This window comes from Chelon labrosus, assembly GCF_963514085.1.
Source record: "Chelon labrosus genome assembly, chromosome: 2".
Lineage (NCBI taxonomy): Eukaryota > Metazoa > Chordata > Actinopteri > Mugiliformes > Mugilidae > Chelon > Chelon labrosus.
This window is the reverse complement of record NC_140338.1, coordinates 27,872,646-27,890,492: the sequence shown is the minus strand read 5'-3', so window position 1 is coordinate 27,890,492 and position 17,847 is coordinate 27,872,646. Positions and strand designations below refer to the sequence as shown.

The following is a 17,847-nucleotide window of genomic DNA, read 5'->3' as shown; positions in this document are numbered from 1 at the left end:
CCCCCCGATGTGAGAAAGCCTTTTGAAATTATAGTTAGGTATGGTAGATTATGAAGCTATGTCAGTGAGACTACTGATTAACTGGTGAATGTGTAATATTGGATGTGAACAAACCTGGAGAAGCAAACTGGAAGAGAATCTCCTTGTTCAGTTTGTCTTCATTGGCCAGAGCATATGATGTCATGGCAACAGCATAAGGGTTAGTGAGGCTGGGCAGACGCCTCTCCAGGTAGGCCACTGCTTTGTCTATGCTGCCTGGCAGACTCTGGACAGGTGAAAAGGAAAAAAGAAAGATGATGACCAGTGTTCTTCATCACCAAGAGGTACCATAGCAGTGGTATTATACACCCTGAGCTTCCTTGCAACAAAACCCTTTCTAAAGTTTTGTCCTAGCATACTACTTTTGGTGGCATGTACCGCACAGTTGGTGGTCATTGGACAATGGCAGCTGTCCAGCCTGCAGAATGAGTCAATGAGAGATATTGCTCTGCTTGCCTGTTCAGTTTAGCGAATCAGTGGTCAAGGAAAGAAACTGAAGTGACAAAAGTAAGCATAACAACGTAAAGGAAGGTTCTTCTTGTTATACATCTTCAACTAATGTGAACATTCAAATCCACAAATATTTTCACAATGACATGATCACAATGAATAAAATGTTGAGCAACTGATCAGCATGATTCAGGAGAGGCCATCTCTGCACAACAGTTTGTAGCTCTTCCTAGCTTCCTAGCCTCCCAGCTAACAGTTGATCTTGAGTTGAGCAGAAACGATTTCCACCAACATGGGACCTGTGCTGTCCTGTGTCCTGTGTTTGACCTATTTAGGAGAACTGAACACTTGCTAAACCCCTCCCCAGGACTGTTAGTATGTAGTAGCAAGGTTGAAGAGGTTATGTTCAATAAACACCTGAAATTCTGCAATATTTAAAGTCCCTGTTGATTTGTTGTAAATCTGTCTCGCCATTTATTGTGGGCGCCTTTAAACTCCAGCAACAAACATTAGTCAAGATCTCGTTCCAGTTTACATAATTTAGTCCTTGTCCACAGATTATTTCTTCCTAAGGGAAGTACATTATACACATTGTGCCCTAAACATTCAGACAGATTCATTATCTAATGACCGCATGGAGTTTCTCTGGCATTACCTTGGCCTCAAGTACTACTGTGAGAAATTTTGGTGTTACTTTTGAAGAGGATTTGTTCTTTAATTCGCTTATACAGCAAGTGACTAGGACTGCCTTCTTTCGCCTGCATAATATTGTCAAAATTAGGAACATCCTGTCTCAGAGTGGGCAGCATAGTGGTGTGGTTGTTAGCACTGATGCCTCACAGCTGGGATAGGTTCCAGCCCCCCTGCAACCCTCCAGAGGACAAGCAGTTACAGAAAATGAATGAATGAATGAATGTGTCAGAGTGATGATGAAAATCTAGTTCATGCATTCGTGTCTTCCAGACTGTAATACATTACTGTCTGGCTGTCCAAATAGTTCTTTAAAAAGCCTCCAACTGACTAAAAATGCTCCAGCAAGAGCATTGACGGGAATTAGCAAGTGTGATCATATTACTCAAGTTTTAGGTTCTCTTCATTGGCTTACTTTAAAATCCTCCTTATATACAAGGCCCTTAAAAGCCTAGCTCCAACATATCTTCCCAACAGATCACTGCAATCTCAAAGTGCAGGCTTAGTGGTGGCTCCAAGAGTTTAGGTTCAGGGAGCAGACACCCTCTCTACTTTTAAGGTTAGGGTTAACTTTTTTTTTTTTTTTTTTTTTTTAAACATATGTTTATTGCACATTTTGCTTTACAAACAGCGAACAACATCAAACAAGAAGGCACATACAAGGAAACAACAAAAATGATAATAGCAATAGTGAAGAAAATAAAATTAATATATAAATAAACTGAAAAAAAAAAAAAAAAAAAAAAAAAAAAAAGGACACTATATCATTCCATATGTTAAAATCATGTTAGTAGAAAGATAAATAAATAAAACATAAGTAAATATTAAATAAGTACATTTATGTATATATATATATACACACACAAAGATAATGTAAAGGTCTAAATGAGTATGCTAAATCAAGATAAAATGAAAAGATAAAAAGATAGATAAATCTTCAGTTCAGCTCATCATTCCAGCCATCTACTTCAATATCATTTTTCTCAAGAAAATTACAGAAAACCTTCCAGATTTTCCAAAACTTGTCAAGCTTATTTTTCGTGATGTAGCTTATCTTTTCCAAAGCCAAGTAGAAAGACATCCCTTTTAACCATTGCGAAGTAGTACAAGGTTTATCCCTTTTCCATGAACAGGCTATACATCTTTTAGCTTCCAGAAAACAAACATTAAGTAAGGATTTTTCATTTTTGGAGGTCACAAAGTTGTCTGGGTAAATATTAAGTAAACATAACTTTGGTTTAAGAGGTACTTCTTTTTCAATGATTCGACTGGCCAAGTTCAGCACTTTTCCCCAAAAAGAGAGTATCAGGGGACATTCCCACATACAGTGAAATAATGAACCTTTTTGTTGTTTACATTTAATGCAAGTATCTGGGATATTTGGGTTAAAAAGGTGCAGCCTACTTGGGGTTATATACTGTCTGCTTATCCATTTGTATTGTAGTAGTTTAGAGTTTGTATTCACCGTTTGAATTTGACCTGTTAAACAAGCTCTGGCCCATTCTTCCTCTGTTAGATTTTCTTGCAAATCGGATCTCCATGATTGCAATATGTTTTGGGATGACTCTTTGGCTTTACTTACAAACAAATTATACAGAAAGGACACCTGCCCCTTAGAGTCTGAAAATTTCATTGAGAAGTCCTCAAGAGAAGTTAGTCGGGGAAGTTTCAAATTATTACATTGCCTGGCCAGTACGAAACTTCTCAATTGAAGATATTTAAAGAAGTGATTTGAGGGTATTCCATATGTGGCCTTAAGGTCTTCAAAGGACATGAAAGTATTATTGTCTTTAAAGAGGTCAGCTATTTTGGCTACACCTCGAGATGCCCAAATTTTAAAGCCACTGTCCGCTCTTCCAGGCTGAAACTCATCATTGCCAAATATAGGAGAAAACTGTGATAATTTGGAAGTCTCTCCCAAATATTCCAATGTACCGTGCCAAATCGTTACTGTATTTTTGAGGAAGGGGTTTTTGGTCTGTTTGATTAATTTATTTTTGTTGGCTGAATAAATATACAAATTCAAAGGAATATTAACTGAGTGAGATTCCATTGAGACCCAAGCTGGGGGATGGTCCTTCACAAAGTAAAACATTCCTGCTCTGATTTGAGCTGCCCAATAATACCACATAAGATTAGGTAATTGTAATCCACCTCTATCGTATGGTAGATATAACAATGTGAGCCTGAGCCTGGGACGTCTGTTGTTCCAAATGAAGGAGGAGAAGAGTTTCTCAAGTGACCGGAAAAAAGACAGTGGGGGAGCAAGTGGAATAGATTGGAAAAGATACAAATACTTAGGTAAAATTGACATTTTCAAAACATTAAGGTTAGGGTTAACTTTACGTTTTGATAAAGCTCATAGTTAGGGCTGGCTCAGGTGACACTGAACTATCATCTAGTTATGTTGCTATAGGTCTAGGCTGCTGGGGGATGATGCACTTAGCATCTGTCCTCTACTTCCTTTTCTCTCACAACATGCAGCTATCCTCTATCTTCTTGTCTCATTCCTTCTCTCTTACTACTCATGCATTGTGTCCTACCACTGTATAACATGTTAATAGCTGTGTGTTCCTCTGTAAATCTCCAATTCAATGAAATAAAGAAATTAAAAAAGTAAGGGAAAACACTGTGTTGAGCGACTATCAAACAAATATTATAGTCGCAGAGAGGCTAAGCGGGGGAAAAAACTTTACCTGCTGGACATGCTGGCTGTTAAATAAAACATCTCTCGAGTACTGGTTTGTGCATATTTATTGCTGTTAAAAACACAGTATATGGTGGTGGTGAATATTCCGACAATCCATAAAAAACATGGGTCATTTTTCCGAGATCATGCGGTCAGCAAAAGTACGACTTCCCCCCTCACCCTCACAGTTCATTCATTCATTCACCAGGTGAACAGCTGATTTTACTACCTGACTGATGCACGTGACCCACATCCCCATATGTGACCATAACAACAAACCCTAAAACAATTCTAGCTGGTGCCTACACACTGTAAGCACATGAAGAACTCACATTAACAGTTGTTGAACATATTGTGCGTGACTCTTGCAAGGCAATCAGGCAGAATGCTGTCATGGAAGCATCTGAATCTACCCCACGCACATCACCCTAGACATGAACACAAACACACCAGGTCCATTTTTATAATTACTATCAACAGAATAAAGACATATTAATTAACAAAAACAAATAATTGGCATGACAAGCCTTTTAAAGATGTTAATGACATCAGTGCACTCACCGTCATCCCTATGTAGGTTTCTCTTCCAACTTCACTGAACATTCCATCAGGTTGCTGTGCCTTGAGAATCAGAAACTTGACAGCGTTACAGATCATTGGGCTTTCCACTGCAATCAAATTGTTGGCCATGGCAAACACTTTGGCAACATAGGCTGTCAGCCTTTGTGGAGGAGGGAAGATGGTACAGGACTTTAGTTTAATTCATTTGCACATTAAATAGTTGAAGTACGATGTGCACAAATCGTATATTGCCAAACGTATTCGCTCATCTGCCTTTACACGCACATGAACTTATGTGACATTCCATTCTTAATGCGTAGGGTTTAATATGACGTCGGCCCACCCTTTGCAGCTATAACAGCTTCAACTTTTCTGGGAAGGCTTTCCACAAGGTTTAAGAGTGTGTTTATGGGAATTTGTGACCATAATTCCAGAAGCGCATTTGTGAGGTCAGACACTGATGTTGGACGAGAAGGCCTGGCTCGCAGTCTTCCTTCCAATTCATCCTAAAGGTGTTCTATCAGGTTGAGGTCAGGACTCTGTGCAGGCCAGTCAAGTTCTTCCACACCAATTTCGCTCATCCATGTCTTTATGGACCTTGCTTTGTGCACTGGTGGGCAGTCATGTTGGAACAGGAAGGGGCCATCCCAAAATTCCCACAAATTTGGGAGCATGGTATTGTCCAAAATCTCTTGGTATGCTGAAGCATTCCTTTCACTGGAACTAAGGGTTGGCCCAGCTCCTGAAAAACCACCCCACACCATAATCCCCCCTCCACCAAACTTCACACTTGGCACAATACAGTCAGACAAGTACCGTTCTCATGGCAACCGCCAATCCCAGATTCGTTCATCAGATTGCCAGATGTCAGAAGTGCAATTTGTCACTCCAGAGAACACGTCTCCACTTCTCTAGAGTCCAGTGGCGGCGTGCTTCAAATCACTGCATCCAACGCTTTGCATTGTACTTGGTGATGTATGGCTTGGATGCAGCTGCTCTCTACGCACTGTACTTGAGCTAATCTGAAGGTTACATGAAGTTTGGCAGTCTGTAGCGATTGACTCAGCCTCCGCTGACCCCGCTCTGTCATTTTACGTGGACTGCCACATCGTGGCCGAGTTGCTGTCATTCGTAATCACTTCCACTTTGTTATAATACCACTGACAATTAACTGTGGAATATATAGTATATAATTTCATAACTGGATTTGTTGCACAGGTGGCATCCTATCACAGTACCACTTTGGAATTCACCGAGCTCCTGAGAGCGACCCGTTCTTTCATAAATGTTTGTAGAAGCAGTCTGCATGCCTTGGTGCATGATTCTATACACCTGTGGACATGGAAGTGAACACCTGAATTCAATTATTTGGATGGGTAAGTGAATACTTTTGGCAATATAGTGTATGTATGAGTTAATGGTTGTCTGGGTACTTCACCAGGCACTGCTGTCATCATAAGGCCATACAGCAAAAGATCCATCAATTTTGCAGTAAGTAAACATGTTCTCGTAGCCTGGAAAAAAATAAAAAAAATTTCTTTCGCTGGCTATATTTCAACACTCAGAGCTTATTCTTATTTACAGTAAGCCATCTTAAGAAGCCCTTTATATTATTTAAATGTTTTCCTGTTAAATCTTTCAAATATTTCAGACTGAATGCCATTTCCAGTATCTGTGCTTAGGAATACGTGTGTGAGCCTACCAGTTTTTATGTGTCTGAGGGCTTCGTAACGCTTCTGAAAACCCACGATTTCCCATTGGTTGGTCTTGTCCAAATATATAGTTGCAATGACGGGCAGAGTCATGGCGGCCATGTTCTGCTCTCCACAGCCTGAGGGTTGCATAATCAGACTGCCCATTGATTTCCCACTAATAGAATTCTCCACCAGCGCAGCTACTTGTTCTCTCCCTGCAAGCACATTTAAACCAAAATGTTAGACATCAACCAGAAGAAACAGCTAAGGAAAGATCCCCAACAACTTGGGAGATGAGAACAATAACAATGTACACCAATGTAGAGTTAATTGTATAGGCACAGTCTGAAATATAACAACATCTCTCACCTGTCACAGAGATCTGAGTGCTGGTTGGTGTGTTCGGAATCACATCACTCTGGGGAATTGCACTGTTCAGAATTTCTTCTTGTGTACCATCTTAAGGGAGAAATTGGGTTCAAGTTGGGAGATCAGTTTGTAAGTGATAAAAACACAGCATTGTTCAAAGATCACAGTGGAACTACTGAATGGATAAACTCACTTGTGCCTTTATGGCTGGGATCTAGAATTACAGTCTGAGGAGATTTAATCAGGACGCCTAAAGGCTGGAAAAGCAACATTTGGACAAACATTAGAAAGTGCTTTCAGGGCATTTTTATATCCTGGTGTGTGATAAAACACAATATTGATTACTTATTAGAGAGTCTTTTCTTGGACTCTCATTTGCTCCTTTGTACACTGCCAAACTAACCTGACGAGCCAGACCCACATTAAATGTAGGGTCTGGGCACTCTCCATACACAGGGCTCAACCGGAGGGGTGGGATAAACGGTTGTCTTTCAAACTCCCTCTCCACGCAATAGCATAGCGCTACAACCAATCAGAGCAACGAAGAATGTGACGTAGTCAGAGCGACGGAAAAGAGAGTTCCTTGCATGTGTTCTGGAAAAAACTTATCCTAATAGATATTAAATAGTTCTTGTTGCATCCTGTTTTTTTTTTTTTATGAGTTCGCCTACAGGTTGAGTTTCTCCTGCATTAATCATTTTTAAGCTGTGGATCAAACTTTTGCCGTATCCGGTTGGCAAAACTCCAAATACATCCTTCTTTTGTAAGAACGACCTCAGTGCAGTTTCTTGTTCCTTTCTCAGAGAAAAGCTTAACTTCAAGTCTTTCAGAGTGGCGGCCAAAGCCGATTCGAAAGAAAGTTGTTCGCTAGCAGCAGCCATCGCTCTGGTAGTTCTAGCAGGATGGGGAATTCACGCGTAATTCACGGAACTTATGGTCGCAGGTCAGTCGTCATCATGTTAAGCCCGCCCACCGACTCGTGATTGGCCCGGTCCATCTTGGATTTTTCGAAATCTCAAGTCAACAGAGAGTAACTAGACTGCCCCTGGAAGCAAATGTAATTTGCTGCAGCTAGGGGCGCGTCTAGATTCTAGGCTACTGCCAAACAGCTTGGCTAAGGTTTCTTTACACTTAATTTGTGTTTTGGCAAAATAGTTTGACTAATCATAGTTCATACTGAAAGATGTATACTTCCATACACTCCCTTTACCACATTTTTCAAATGAGAATTTATGTAAAGCATGACTTCAGCTTTTTCTTCCAACTTTTCTGAACACAACACTGTTCCCTGAGAAACCTTGACAGTGTGACAGAGGCTAGGGCTTTCCACTGCTACCAGATTGTTGGTCATAGCCAACAACTTGGCAACATAGGCTGTCAGCTGAGTTAATGGATGTTTCCTGAAATGGAATTTACTACTAATCTATATAATCTCATATATCCTTTGTATTCTCGTTTAGATGAGTATAGCATTGTGGGAACCTCGAGAAGCAGGGTATGCCTTGCACTGGGATCGTTTCCATGCACATGCCACAACTGTCATAACAAACTAGATAAGAGGACTTGATTAACTGATAGTAACTATCTCTAGTGAAAAAACAACTCCGTATCTCTTCCTACAACAAAACCATAGAAGATTCTGAATGCATCCAGTCACTTTATTTCTAATTAGAGTATATCTCTGTCCTGAAGATACAACAATCCTTTCCCCCAAACATTCCAACAATGGCTTCAGATTAGAAAGCAGGTCTGTGTTATTCCAGGTGGCATAGATAAACATATTTTATGGCAAAGAAAAGCAAACAGACACTGTCTCTCTTACCACCACCCTCAGCATCTTCATGATTCCATCACTGAAGCCGAAGTCTTTATCAGCTGCTTTGACCTCAATTTTGTGTTCTCCTTCCTTCATGGGAATGATGATGAAGGGTACTGACCGAGTGGTAGAGCTCCCAACTGTGACCTCCTGCCGAAACCTTCCACGTTTAGAGGCAGCACTGCACAGATGTGGGTCCTCAAGTAGATCCACACGCACCTTAACAATAAGACAGAAACGCAGAAAGAGACTGAGATATTAAATAGTTATCTTTCAGATGATTCTTCTTGGATACTAATTATCTATAGAACAACAAAATTAGCCTGCCTCAGAAAAGTCAATTGCATATAAAAGACCACACTTGTGATCAACTTTAGTTGAGGACTTTAAAGCAATGATGCATTTAAAAAAAAAAAAACGATCCCAGAGGATTGATGTGACCTTGACTTGCAAATGATGGTATCTGTTCTCAAGTTTGCCTCATATTACGTTTCAATCCAGTATTTACCGTTACTGTTTTACTCACAGTCAAAACATAATTTCTGTAGTTGTGGAGGATTGCCTTAATTTCTATCTGCTCTCCTTGGACAGCAGAATAAGGCAGCTTGAGATCAATAAAGAAGTCCTTGCTGACAATTACTTCTAATGGCTCACCAACACAGATACCTGAAAGATGAGAGGAAGAAATAAAGCATGTGATGAAACACAGAAAAGGTAAAAGGAGTCAGTGATGAAAAGGAAGTCATATTATAGTCACTGAATCCTCACCATGAGTTCTTGACATACTGATGCCTGTGAACTGCCAGGTGGTGATCGAGTCTGGAAGAGGAACATTTCTCACAAAGAATGTGGAATCACTGAATCACAGAAAGATTATAGATTTTAAGATGTTAATGGTTTAATAATGTACATTGTTTTTCTTGCATGTGAAGAGGTTTCAGTTGACTCACCAGTCTGGAGTTTCTAGAGGGCAATCAGGCAGTTTAATATCCATCCACAGCCAGCTTTCAGGGAAGTTAGTGCGAGTAACAATATCATTGCTGTCTATGTAACTGCTGTCATCTTCCTCACCTAAAAGATCATTGAAATGTTGCATTATGATTGTTTCATAGCAACCAGTATCACTCTGGATAACCACCTCCTATTCCTTGTTTCCGTCTCTTACTGCGAGCCAGCACTAGGGTGTCCTCCTTCTGCTCTGCTAGCTGGCTTGCCATCTGCTTGCAGCAGTCCAAGAAGGCATCGATACAGGCTTGACCATCCACAATATATTCAGAGCGCACCTCACAGCTGTATGAAACAGGGGTGGGCCTCATGCCATCCAAACAACACTCACTTTGTAGTTTGTTGTCTTTATATTTGCTCACTGGAAAGAAAAGCATTGTGGAAGAAAGAGCAAGTTGTCAAAGTGTGAAGCAGTAATAGAAAGACTAGAAAATTCCTGCGGAAATTTCGTCTGTGCCAATGCTGCTGCTGCCAACATAAGTTTCTGGGTAGCCTCCATGTTGGGCACAGACACAATTAACATAGAAATAATTCTTTACATTCACTTACCGAATAAAGTGAAGGCAACATGTCTGGGGTGTTCTGTTAGGAGTTGCAGCAAAGCAGCCAGGTATTATTTGTATTTAAAATGGAACAAAACCTCACACATGGCCGAGAAGGTGTCATTCACTCAATGAGAGGATCACGTGGGCCTCAGGGTCTGGTTGCTATGGCGACCATGACTAGAGCTGCGTTTCTGCCTCCCCACTGTAGTGCTGTAATGGTCTGAGGGGTCCTAATGTTTTGGCAGTCTGTGTGATCCACTGAGAACCTCTTCTGTGTACACCTGTGCTGTGTCTGCTCGTCAGGGGCCGTTGCCATGACTACATGCCGCACGTGATATAGTACAAGGTGTAAAGAAATATCTTTTATACCCTAGGATTTTCCCTCCAAACAAATAACTCAATACAATAACACATAACTCAAAAACTACAAGTCCTATCGGGGAGACGAGCACATCGTGAGCGTCATCCGTAGGTCCTCTATGATTATGTGTCCCACGCACATACTGCGAAAACTGTGGCCTGGGTCAGTTGAGAAAGACGGGCAAGCGAATGGATTTTCAACAAAAAAAATCAGTCTCACTTTTCACATAGGCCTACACATAAAGAGAGAAATCAAAAAGTGGTCGGCACACTCCTCGCTCGGTCGAGCCTACAGTCCACCTGATCAGATTGAAACTTTTTTTTATAGAATTTTGAAGAAAAAATCTGAAGTTAGAGTGAGAGTTAGTGTGGCCATAGGGTCCCATTATAAACGAGAATTTTTTCAGATTTTTCCAATACTTGAACAAAAGGTAAACTGCTTCCCCGATCAAACCGTAGGTGTCGAAACGCCGTTTTCAGGAAAAAAAAAAAAAAAGCTACACTTCCTGTGCTTCGTAACAAACTTCCAAGCATTTTTCTACTGCAAAGTATGACCGAGTTATCGCTCAACAATGCGAAGGTGGTCATTTCGGAATGCTGGTGATTTTTTCGGGCTTCTCCATTCATTTCAATGGGCCAAAACATCGATATTTTGCCCAATTATTTCCACACCATTGGAAGAATCACTTCCACAAGTCACAGCACACTTGTCCGATTAAGGGGCACTTCTGGATATACAATTTGTCTATTTCTTTTCTAGTTTTTTCTATTTGTCTAGTTCTTTTCAGAACTCTGGGACTCTGGGTACTCGTTCACAGAAAAGTTCAGATGTATCAAGAGTGAAATGACCGCGAACTTGTATGTGCCTCACGGCAACGTCATGGCTGGCGTACGCTGGCTTCTACAGCTGTTGATCCTTTGGCGACACTTGGGGTGATGTGGGGAAACTGTCATAACTGTGAAAACACACAGCCCGACCGTGCCGGTAGACCCTGAGCAGAGCCATGCCAGCCATGTGGGATGGAATTATCCGCATGTCAGTCAGGTATATCAAATTCCCATACAATGCATCTGAACAGGTCAACATTAAAGCGCAATTTGCAGCGATAACTGGTTTTCCGAATGTAATCAGAGCTATCAACTGCAGACACATTGCTATAAAAGAGCTATCACATGATGAATTTGTAAATGTCAGCAGGAAACATTTTCATTCGATTAATTTACAGATCATATGTGATACGCAAATGCAATTAACCAACACTGTGGCGCATGGAGCGCAGCTGTCAAAGAGTACATTTTTGCGCACCTCCACTCCAGTGAGTAGCATCTCCAATTCGCTTTCTGTGAAGTTCTTCTTTTTTTCCCCCATCTACTCATTCTTATGTTTTCATTTTCTGATCATGCAGAGAGGGGAATCTCAGGTGCAGGGTTAATTTAAATATAATTTGCATATTTAAAAGGGCACATGGATAGGGAGGGGTCAGGTACAACATGTGTTCTCAATTCCATGTTGCTTGGGATGTACAAAGGAAATGTGCTTCTGGATCTGAGTGTGCGCCACATTCTAGTAGGAAATCCATGCAAGTCTTTGTACGTGAGGTCCCTGCTAATTCTGGTGTTCTGTGGCAAATGCCAGTTGAGCTCCACAGTGCTGGGCAGTGAGTTTAGGGCCCAGAGGACGTCCTGCCCAACATCTGTTACTGATTGTGTGGTCAGAGACATTCACACTAGTTTCCTGCTGGAGGTCATTTTGTAGGCCTCTGGCAGTGCTCATTGTGTTCCCCCTTGCACAAAGGAGCAGATACCGGTCCTACTGATGGGCTAAGGACCTTCTACGGCCCTGTCCAGCTCTCCTAGAGTAACTGCCCGTCTCCTGGAATCTCCTCCAAGCTCCTGAGACAGTGCTGGGAGACATCCTGCAGGAATTGGACCAGTAGTGACACTGACCCTAGCCAAATGAAAACTAGTGAAAAACAGTCAGAAAAGATGAAGAGGGCAAAAAATGGCAGTGGTTTTGGTAGTTGTCCCATTGTTGACCGTCTTGCACCTGTTCTTAATTTAAAACACCAAAGCAGCTGAAACTGATTAACAACCATCAATGCTACTTAACTGACCAGAGCAATATCCCAGATGTTTGACTGACTTGATGCTATACTCTGATTAAAAATAGTTCCTTCCATTTTTTTTTTAGCAGTAAGCATGACTGTCTTCAAATTGACCACCAAGCAAAGATTAAGATATGAATTTTACCTAAAGTGGTTGTGACCTCCATCAAAGTAGTGGCTCGCTTCCGCCTGCTGGGGGCCAGACATTTCAACTCTGAAAAAACAAGAGAGAAATCTAAGATGAGAGTTCTTTACTAAATCCCTACACCCTTGGATCTAGAGCTAAACGTAGCAATTCCCATCATATTATCTTAAATCTTTGTGATCAAGCTATTTAAAGTGTTTCTGTGTGACATCCGAGGCTCGTGAGAATCCGCCAGTTAACCAGGTCACAAGACCTCATAAAGTCAAGGGGTTTGTGGGACATTGAGGTAGGACCCAAATGCAGGACACAGCGGGCTGTGGCAGGAGAAGGCACAAAAGGTATTTACTGAAAAAAAAACAAAAAAAAACAAGGCAAAACAGAAAATGCTCCAGAAATAACAGATAATCTATCTACATGATGAGACAAAACTACCAGGAGACATGAATTCAGGAAGGTAACAAGTACGACGTGACAGAAAACAAAGGGGAAGGCACGGCTATATATACACACTGGGGAAATTAGACACAGGTGGGAAGACAATCACCATGGCAGGAACACACCGGAAGGGCAAGACTTAACAAAATAAAACAGGAAACTCAATACAGAACCCCCAGGGAAACTAATCACAAAACCATGACACATAAATTACATAAACAGGAAGAAAATATCTTAAGTTCATTCATTCATCTTCTATACCCGCTTATTCCTGTTAAGGGTCGCGGGGGTCTGCTGGAGCCTATCCCAGCTGTCATCGGGCAAGCGGCAGGGGTACACCCTGGACAGGTCGCCAGTCCATCGCAGGGCTAACACAGAGACACAGACAACCATTCACACTCACACCTACGGCCAATTTAGAATCACCAATGAACCTAACTAGCATGTCTTTGGATTGTGGGAGGAAGCCGGAGTACCTGGAGAGAACTTTATTTTGCAGACTTTATTTCCTAAAGCAATTTTTCATCAGCTTGCCTCATTTTGACCACATCTCCAATGGATGGAGTTAAGAAAGGTTGAAAAGAGCAGGATATAGAGTGAAGCAGTGTCACCTTGTCTGTAGGGAGTCCCAGAACCAGTGCTGGTCACAAACACCAGCCCGGCATCGAAGAACACACCCATACTGTCCTTCCCTCCACCTGCTGTGCAGCCTGTGTCGTACTTCTCTACAGTGTCCCACACCTGCAGAGTGGAAACCCAAACAGACCAGGCTTAGGGTTAAAGTATGTGTAGCAGCTACAGGTTACTTTCATGTGTAATGTATTAACCTGTGATTTTTAGGTCTTGAAAAGTGATCAGTTTATTTATTTATGCTGTTTATTTACTGTAGCCTTTTGAAATTATGAATCTGAAATACTTTAATTTTAATTTAAAATTGCCTTTTTCTGGGTGAGGCGGTGCTTGTTGTTTAGGACATAGACACCTTTGTCAACTGCCACCAGTCCCACTGTGGCCCCTGGATCTCCTGTCACTTTCAGGTTGAACATTTTGCGAGGATTATAGGATGGAAAAGGCTTTGTTGGTTCCAACTTCAGCTAAATGTGAAGAAAAGAGCAACAGACAAGAAACATTGTATCTGATTAAAAAAAATATGTCTTAGATATAATTAACAATGCATCTTGTCTGACGAAGGTTGATGAAAAACTTAAAGACAGGTTCATTTTTCTCTCCCACCAGCCTCTGGTGGAAAATACACATGCTTTGCCATAGTGTTACTATCGTCCAGAGGGTTACATCCACATGTGACTTTAGTTAAATAAAATAACCAAGCAATGTCTGGACCGTCTCCTACCCCCTGGTTTTGATACCTTCTTGACACCTTTTTATTATATTCAGCTGTATGTCCCATCTTGAGTTTCGTCACCTTTTGCCAATGCAGAGACTTAACAAGACCTTAACATTTACATATAAATCCATACATCCAATGTTTGTTTAGAGAATCATTTAAATACCGTCTCCTCACTTTTCTTTTGTTGATCTATATAAATGTGGTACTTTGCCAGTGTTCTAAGTTGGCTTACCTTCCTAGACCCATATTGTTTACCCATATATCCCCAGCGCCCAGTGGCGGTTCTACATTGAATTACACCCTGGGCGATGGATGTTGCAAAGCACAATCTTACGGTGAAATTAGATCAGGTATTTGTTAAGACGAATTACTGTTGTATAAGCATTGCAAGCATCATAGCAAAAAGGCTAACAAACGTATACCAACAATTAACATTAGCCCTTCATCCATGTCATGGATACTGTAATCACACAGAGAGAACATAGCATACCTTTATCTTTTCTTTTTTTCCTAAATTGGTCACCTGATGGCTTTGACCTTTTTCTGTCCTTCTCTGCGTTTATTTGACACTCGACAATCAACAGATTTCCATCCTCCAACGCTGTCACTCACGACCAGAAGTCAAGATTAAACCAATTCACCTTGGTGACCACATAGTCGTTTTCTATTACCTATTTTTATTTGGCCATTTCACACAATTCATAAATACAAAAACGTGCAGAACTTATAGGCCTGTATTTATAATATTATGAATGAAATGTGCGTTATATGGAAGAAAGTCAAGGTGTGACTGATTTTAGCCCTTTTATACAGTGGACCCCCCCGTCCGTTCAATTTGGGAGAGACCCAGAGGTGAACTGTCCCTCGCGCCCCCCTCCCCTTTCTCTTTCTCATGCACAGGTTCTGTGCATGGCACCTTCTCAGCAAGCAGGGGCGCCTGCAGCTGCAGGGGGCGACAATTTGTCAATTCCCCACACAGATATGACAGATAATAGAAAACCATGTAGCGGCGCAGATTTATTTTTTTCCAAGTGTTCGTGCCGCCCCCTTGTGTCATGAAGAAATGCCGCCCCGGGTTCGCCCATGCCTAAAACCGCTACTGTCAACGCCCAACTACAGCAATCTTTGGAATTAGGGAGTGATTTTTGTAGCAAGATTCATTCAGCAGCATCAGTGTTGTGTCTCTTACCAAACCAATGCAGGAGTCCTTTACATCCACCCAAACAGAGTCTGACACCACTTGATTGACACTTGAATGGTAGTAAGCTACAATGCGGAATGATGGCAGCATTGCTTTGGTCACGGTAATTGACAAGGAAATGAGTACTTGGACCCGTGCCTTGTGACGTCCGTAATCCACCAGTTGACCTCTGCTCAAGATCTGGTGACACAGATTAAAACATTAATGTGAAAGTGATTACCATACTATCACAAGTCATGAGTTATATACAGAAAGTTCACACAGGTACAAAACACCTCTCACCAGGTATGTGATGTCAGTGTAATTTATCTGACTGTTGAAATTGAGGTTTACTTTCAAGTTTTCTCCTAACTGCAGCTCAGCGACATCCACACCTGCAAAAGTGACATGTTGCATTGCGCGCGAATAACTAAATAAAGTGACAGAATTTCTTAACTTTTATTCCAGGATATTCCATACCTATATGGATGTAACTCCTGCTATAATGCGGGAGAGCTACCATGGTGGCGTTTGCTTGCCTACCAGATCTAATACCAGGTTTCTTGGTCTTTGCCTGTGGGACAAACAAACACAGCAAGATACACCGTTAGATGTGCCTTGTAATGTGCACCAACATCCATCGCTCTCTCCAACACTCCAACCCATTGAGGTTTGATCTGTTACATTCAAATACCAGAGTTGAGGAGCATAAACACACAGGCCTCTGTTATGAACATTCAGGGAAAGGAATTAGTGGAGATCCCCACGGATTGCATCTTGCGTAAGTAGCAAGTGGCAACCTGCAAAATAAAGCCAACTCTGAAGTCAAAAAAACTCTGGATACAGAGAAAAAAACTGCTCTGCATGCAATTGGCCAGATGGCCACATGTAACCACAGCAACCAGAACAGATACGCCCAGTTATAATGAATTTTCAGTCAGACTAAGAAGAGCACTGTAAACTTTGGATAATACATTCAACAGAAAAACATTAGTGCCCAATAAACCTGTGAACACTTGATCGGATTGTTTCTCTTAAGTTGGAAATATCCTGGCCATCTTTATCAGTGTTTTATACTCCTGTTATGTTTCCAGCAGGTTTGAAGCTCCACCTAAGGTAGAACAATGTTGCATATTTTCAAAAAATTCTGTACTAAATCAATGTTTTGGGGCATGTAAACAAATCGTTTTGCATTCGGCTTGATCTTATCAAGTAATTTTATTTAGTGTCCGTGGATTTAGTGTCAGTGAATGCTGTAAAACACCTCCATTTATTTTCATGCAGCACTAATGTCTACAGTGTTACATAAGGAATAGAGAAATTGCATACCACTGCTAATAACACAGACTGAATGTGATGGAGAGACATCGCAGCCAGATGAACAGTGACTTGCTAATGTTTAAGTCATACAGACACGTCAATAATCATATAATATTCTGTATCATATGGAGTTTTGGCATTTCATGTCTTTAATAGACAGACTTTTAATGCAGATAAACAGGAAATAATATTGTGAGAGACAGTGGATGACATGCAGTAAAGGACTCTGGCTGGAATCAAACTATTGCCACTGCAGTGGGGACCAATAGTCAAATGACTCAGAAACTCTGGGCCACCAGCAGGTGTCTCACTTAGTTCCCAGAAAAAATCCCTGACCCAAATGTACACTACCGGTCAAAAGTTTTAGAACACCACAGTTTTTCCAGTTTTTTACAGAAAATTATTCAGTTTAGTGTCTCATTGCACTCTGAAATGAAAGCATAGAACAAATAAGCAATGTGAGTTGAAAAAGAAATCATGGAATCAATTTATAGACCAAAATGTATTCTAATCGTCATCACTCAACTGTTCGCTGATTGGCGCAGTTACACGCGAACCGTGGAAGTGCAATTTGGCCAGACTCCGTGCCAGACCGAAATCAAATTTCCGGCGGAAAGTAGGATGGTAACGACCAGGCTACATTAAAATAGCCACCTTTGGTAAATATAACAGCTGAACACACTCGTGTCATTCTTTCTACAATAGAAGTTCTTCCCAAGTCTGTTGCAGAAGTTCCCATAAATGTGTGGTACTTGTAGGTTGCTTGGCTTTCACTCTTCTGTCCAGTTCATCCCAAACCAGCTCGATGGAGTTTAAGTCTGGAGACTGTGCTGGCCACAGTCTATTAACAGCTGTTAACTCTCAGAAACTTGTCCTCTGATTCAGTTGTGGCTTTGGGTCTGCCAGACCTCTTTCTGTCAGAGTTTCCCCCACTTTCTGAGTGACCTTTGATGGTGAAGAAAACTGTACTCGCTGACACCTTGACTTTCTTTGCAATTTCCCTGTAGGAAAGACCTACATTTTTAAGTGTTATGATGGTCTGTCTCTCTTCCATTGTTAATTGCCTTTTTCTTCTTTTTTTGAGCAACACACTACT

General features: G+C 41.2%; 1 protein-coding gene across 1 annotated transcript in view; it reads right to left on the bottom strand.

Moving 5' to 3' along the window:
- The window catches only part of LOC311494887 (complement C3-like), a 51,527-nt gene that overhangs the window by 4,285 nt on the left and 29,395 nt on the right, over positions 1-17,847 (bottom strand). Inside the window, exons 12-29 of the mRNA XM_084554147.1 lie at positions 15,912-16,005; positions 15,735-15,826; positions 15,441-15,632; positions 13,842-13,997; positions 13,515-13,644; positions 12,469-12,537; positions 9,474-9,674; positions 9,259-9,379; positions 9,077-9,165; positions 8,835-8,974; positions 8,315-8,527; positions 6,686-6,749; positions 6,493-6,582; positions 6,132-6,338; positions 5,868-5,943; positions 4,430-4,589; positions 4,177-4,296; positions 115-265 (exon numbers count right to left, since the gene is read on the bottom strand). Of these exons, the coding sequence (XP_084410273.1) occupies positions 115-265; positions 4,177-4,296; positions 4,430-4,589; positions 5,868-5,943; positions 6,132-6,338; positions 6,493-6,582; positions 6,686-6,749; positions 8,315-8,527; positions 8,835-8,974; positions 9,077-9,165; positions 9,259-9,379; positions 9,474-9,674; positions 12,469-12,537; positions 13,515-13,644; positions 13,842-13,997; positions 15,441-15,632; positions 15,735-15,826; positions 15,912-16,005 (2,365 nt within the window). The remainder of the gene's footprint in view (positions 1-114; positions 266-4,176; positions 4,297-4,429; positions 4,590-5,867; positions 5,944-6,131; positions 6,339-6,492; positions 6,583-6,685; positions 6,750-8,314; positions 8,528-8,834; positions 8,975-9,076; positions 9,166-9,258; positions 9,380-9,473; positions 9,675-12,468; positions 12,538-13,514; positions 13,645-13,841; positions 13,998-15,440; positions 15,633-15,734; positions 15,827-15,911; positions 16,006-17,847) is intronic.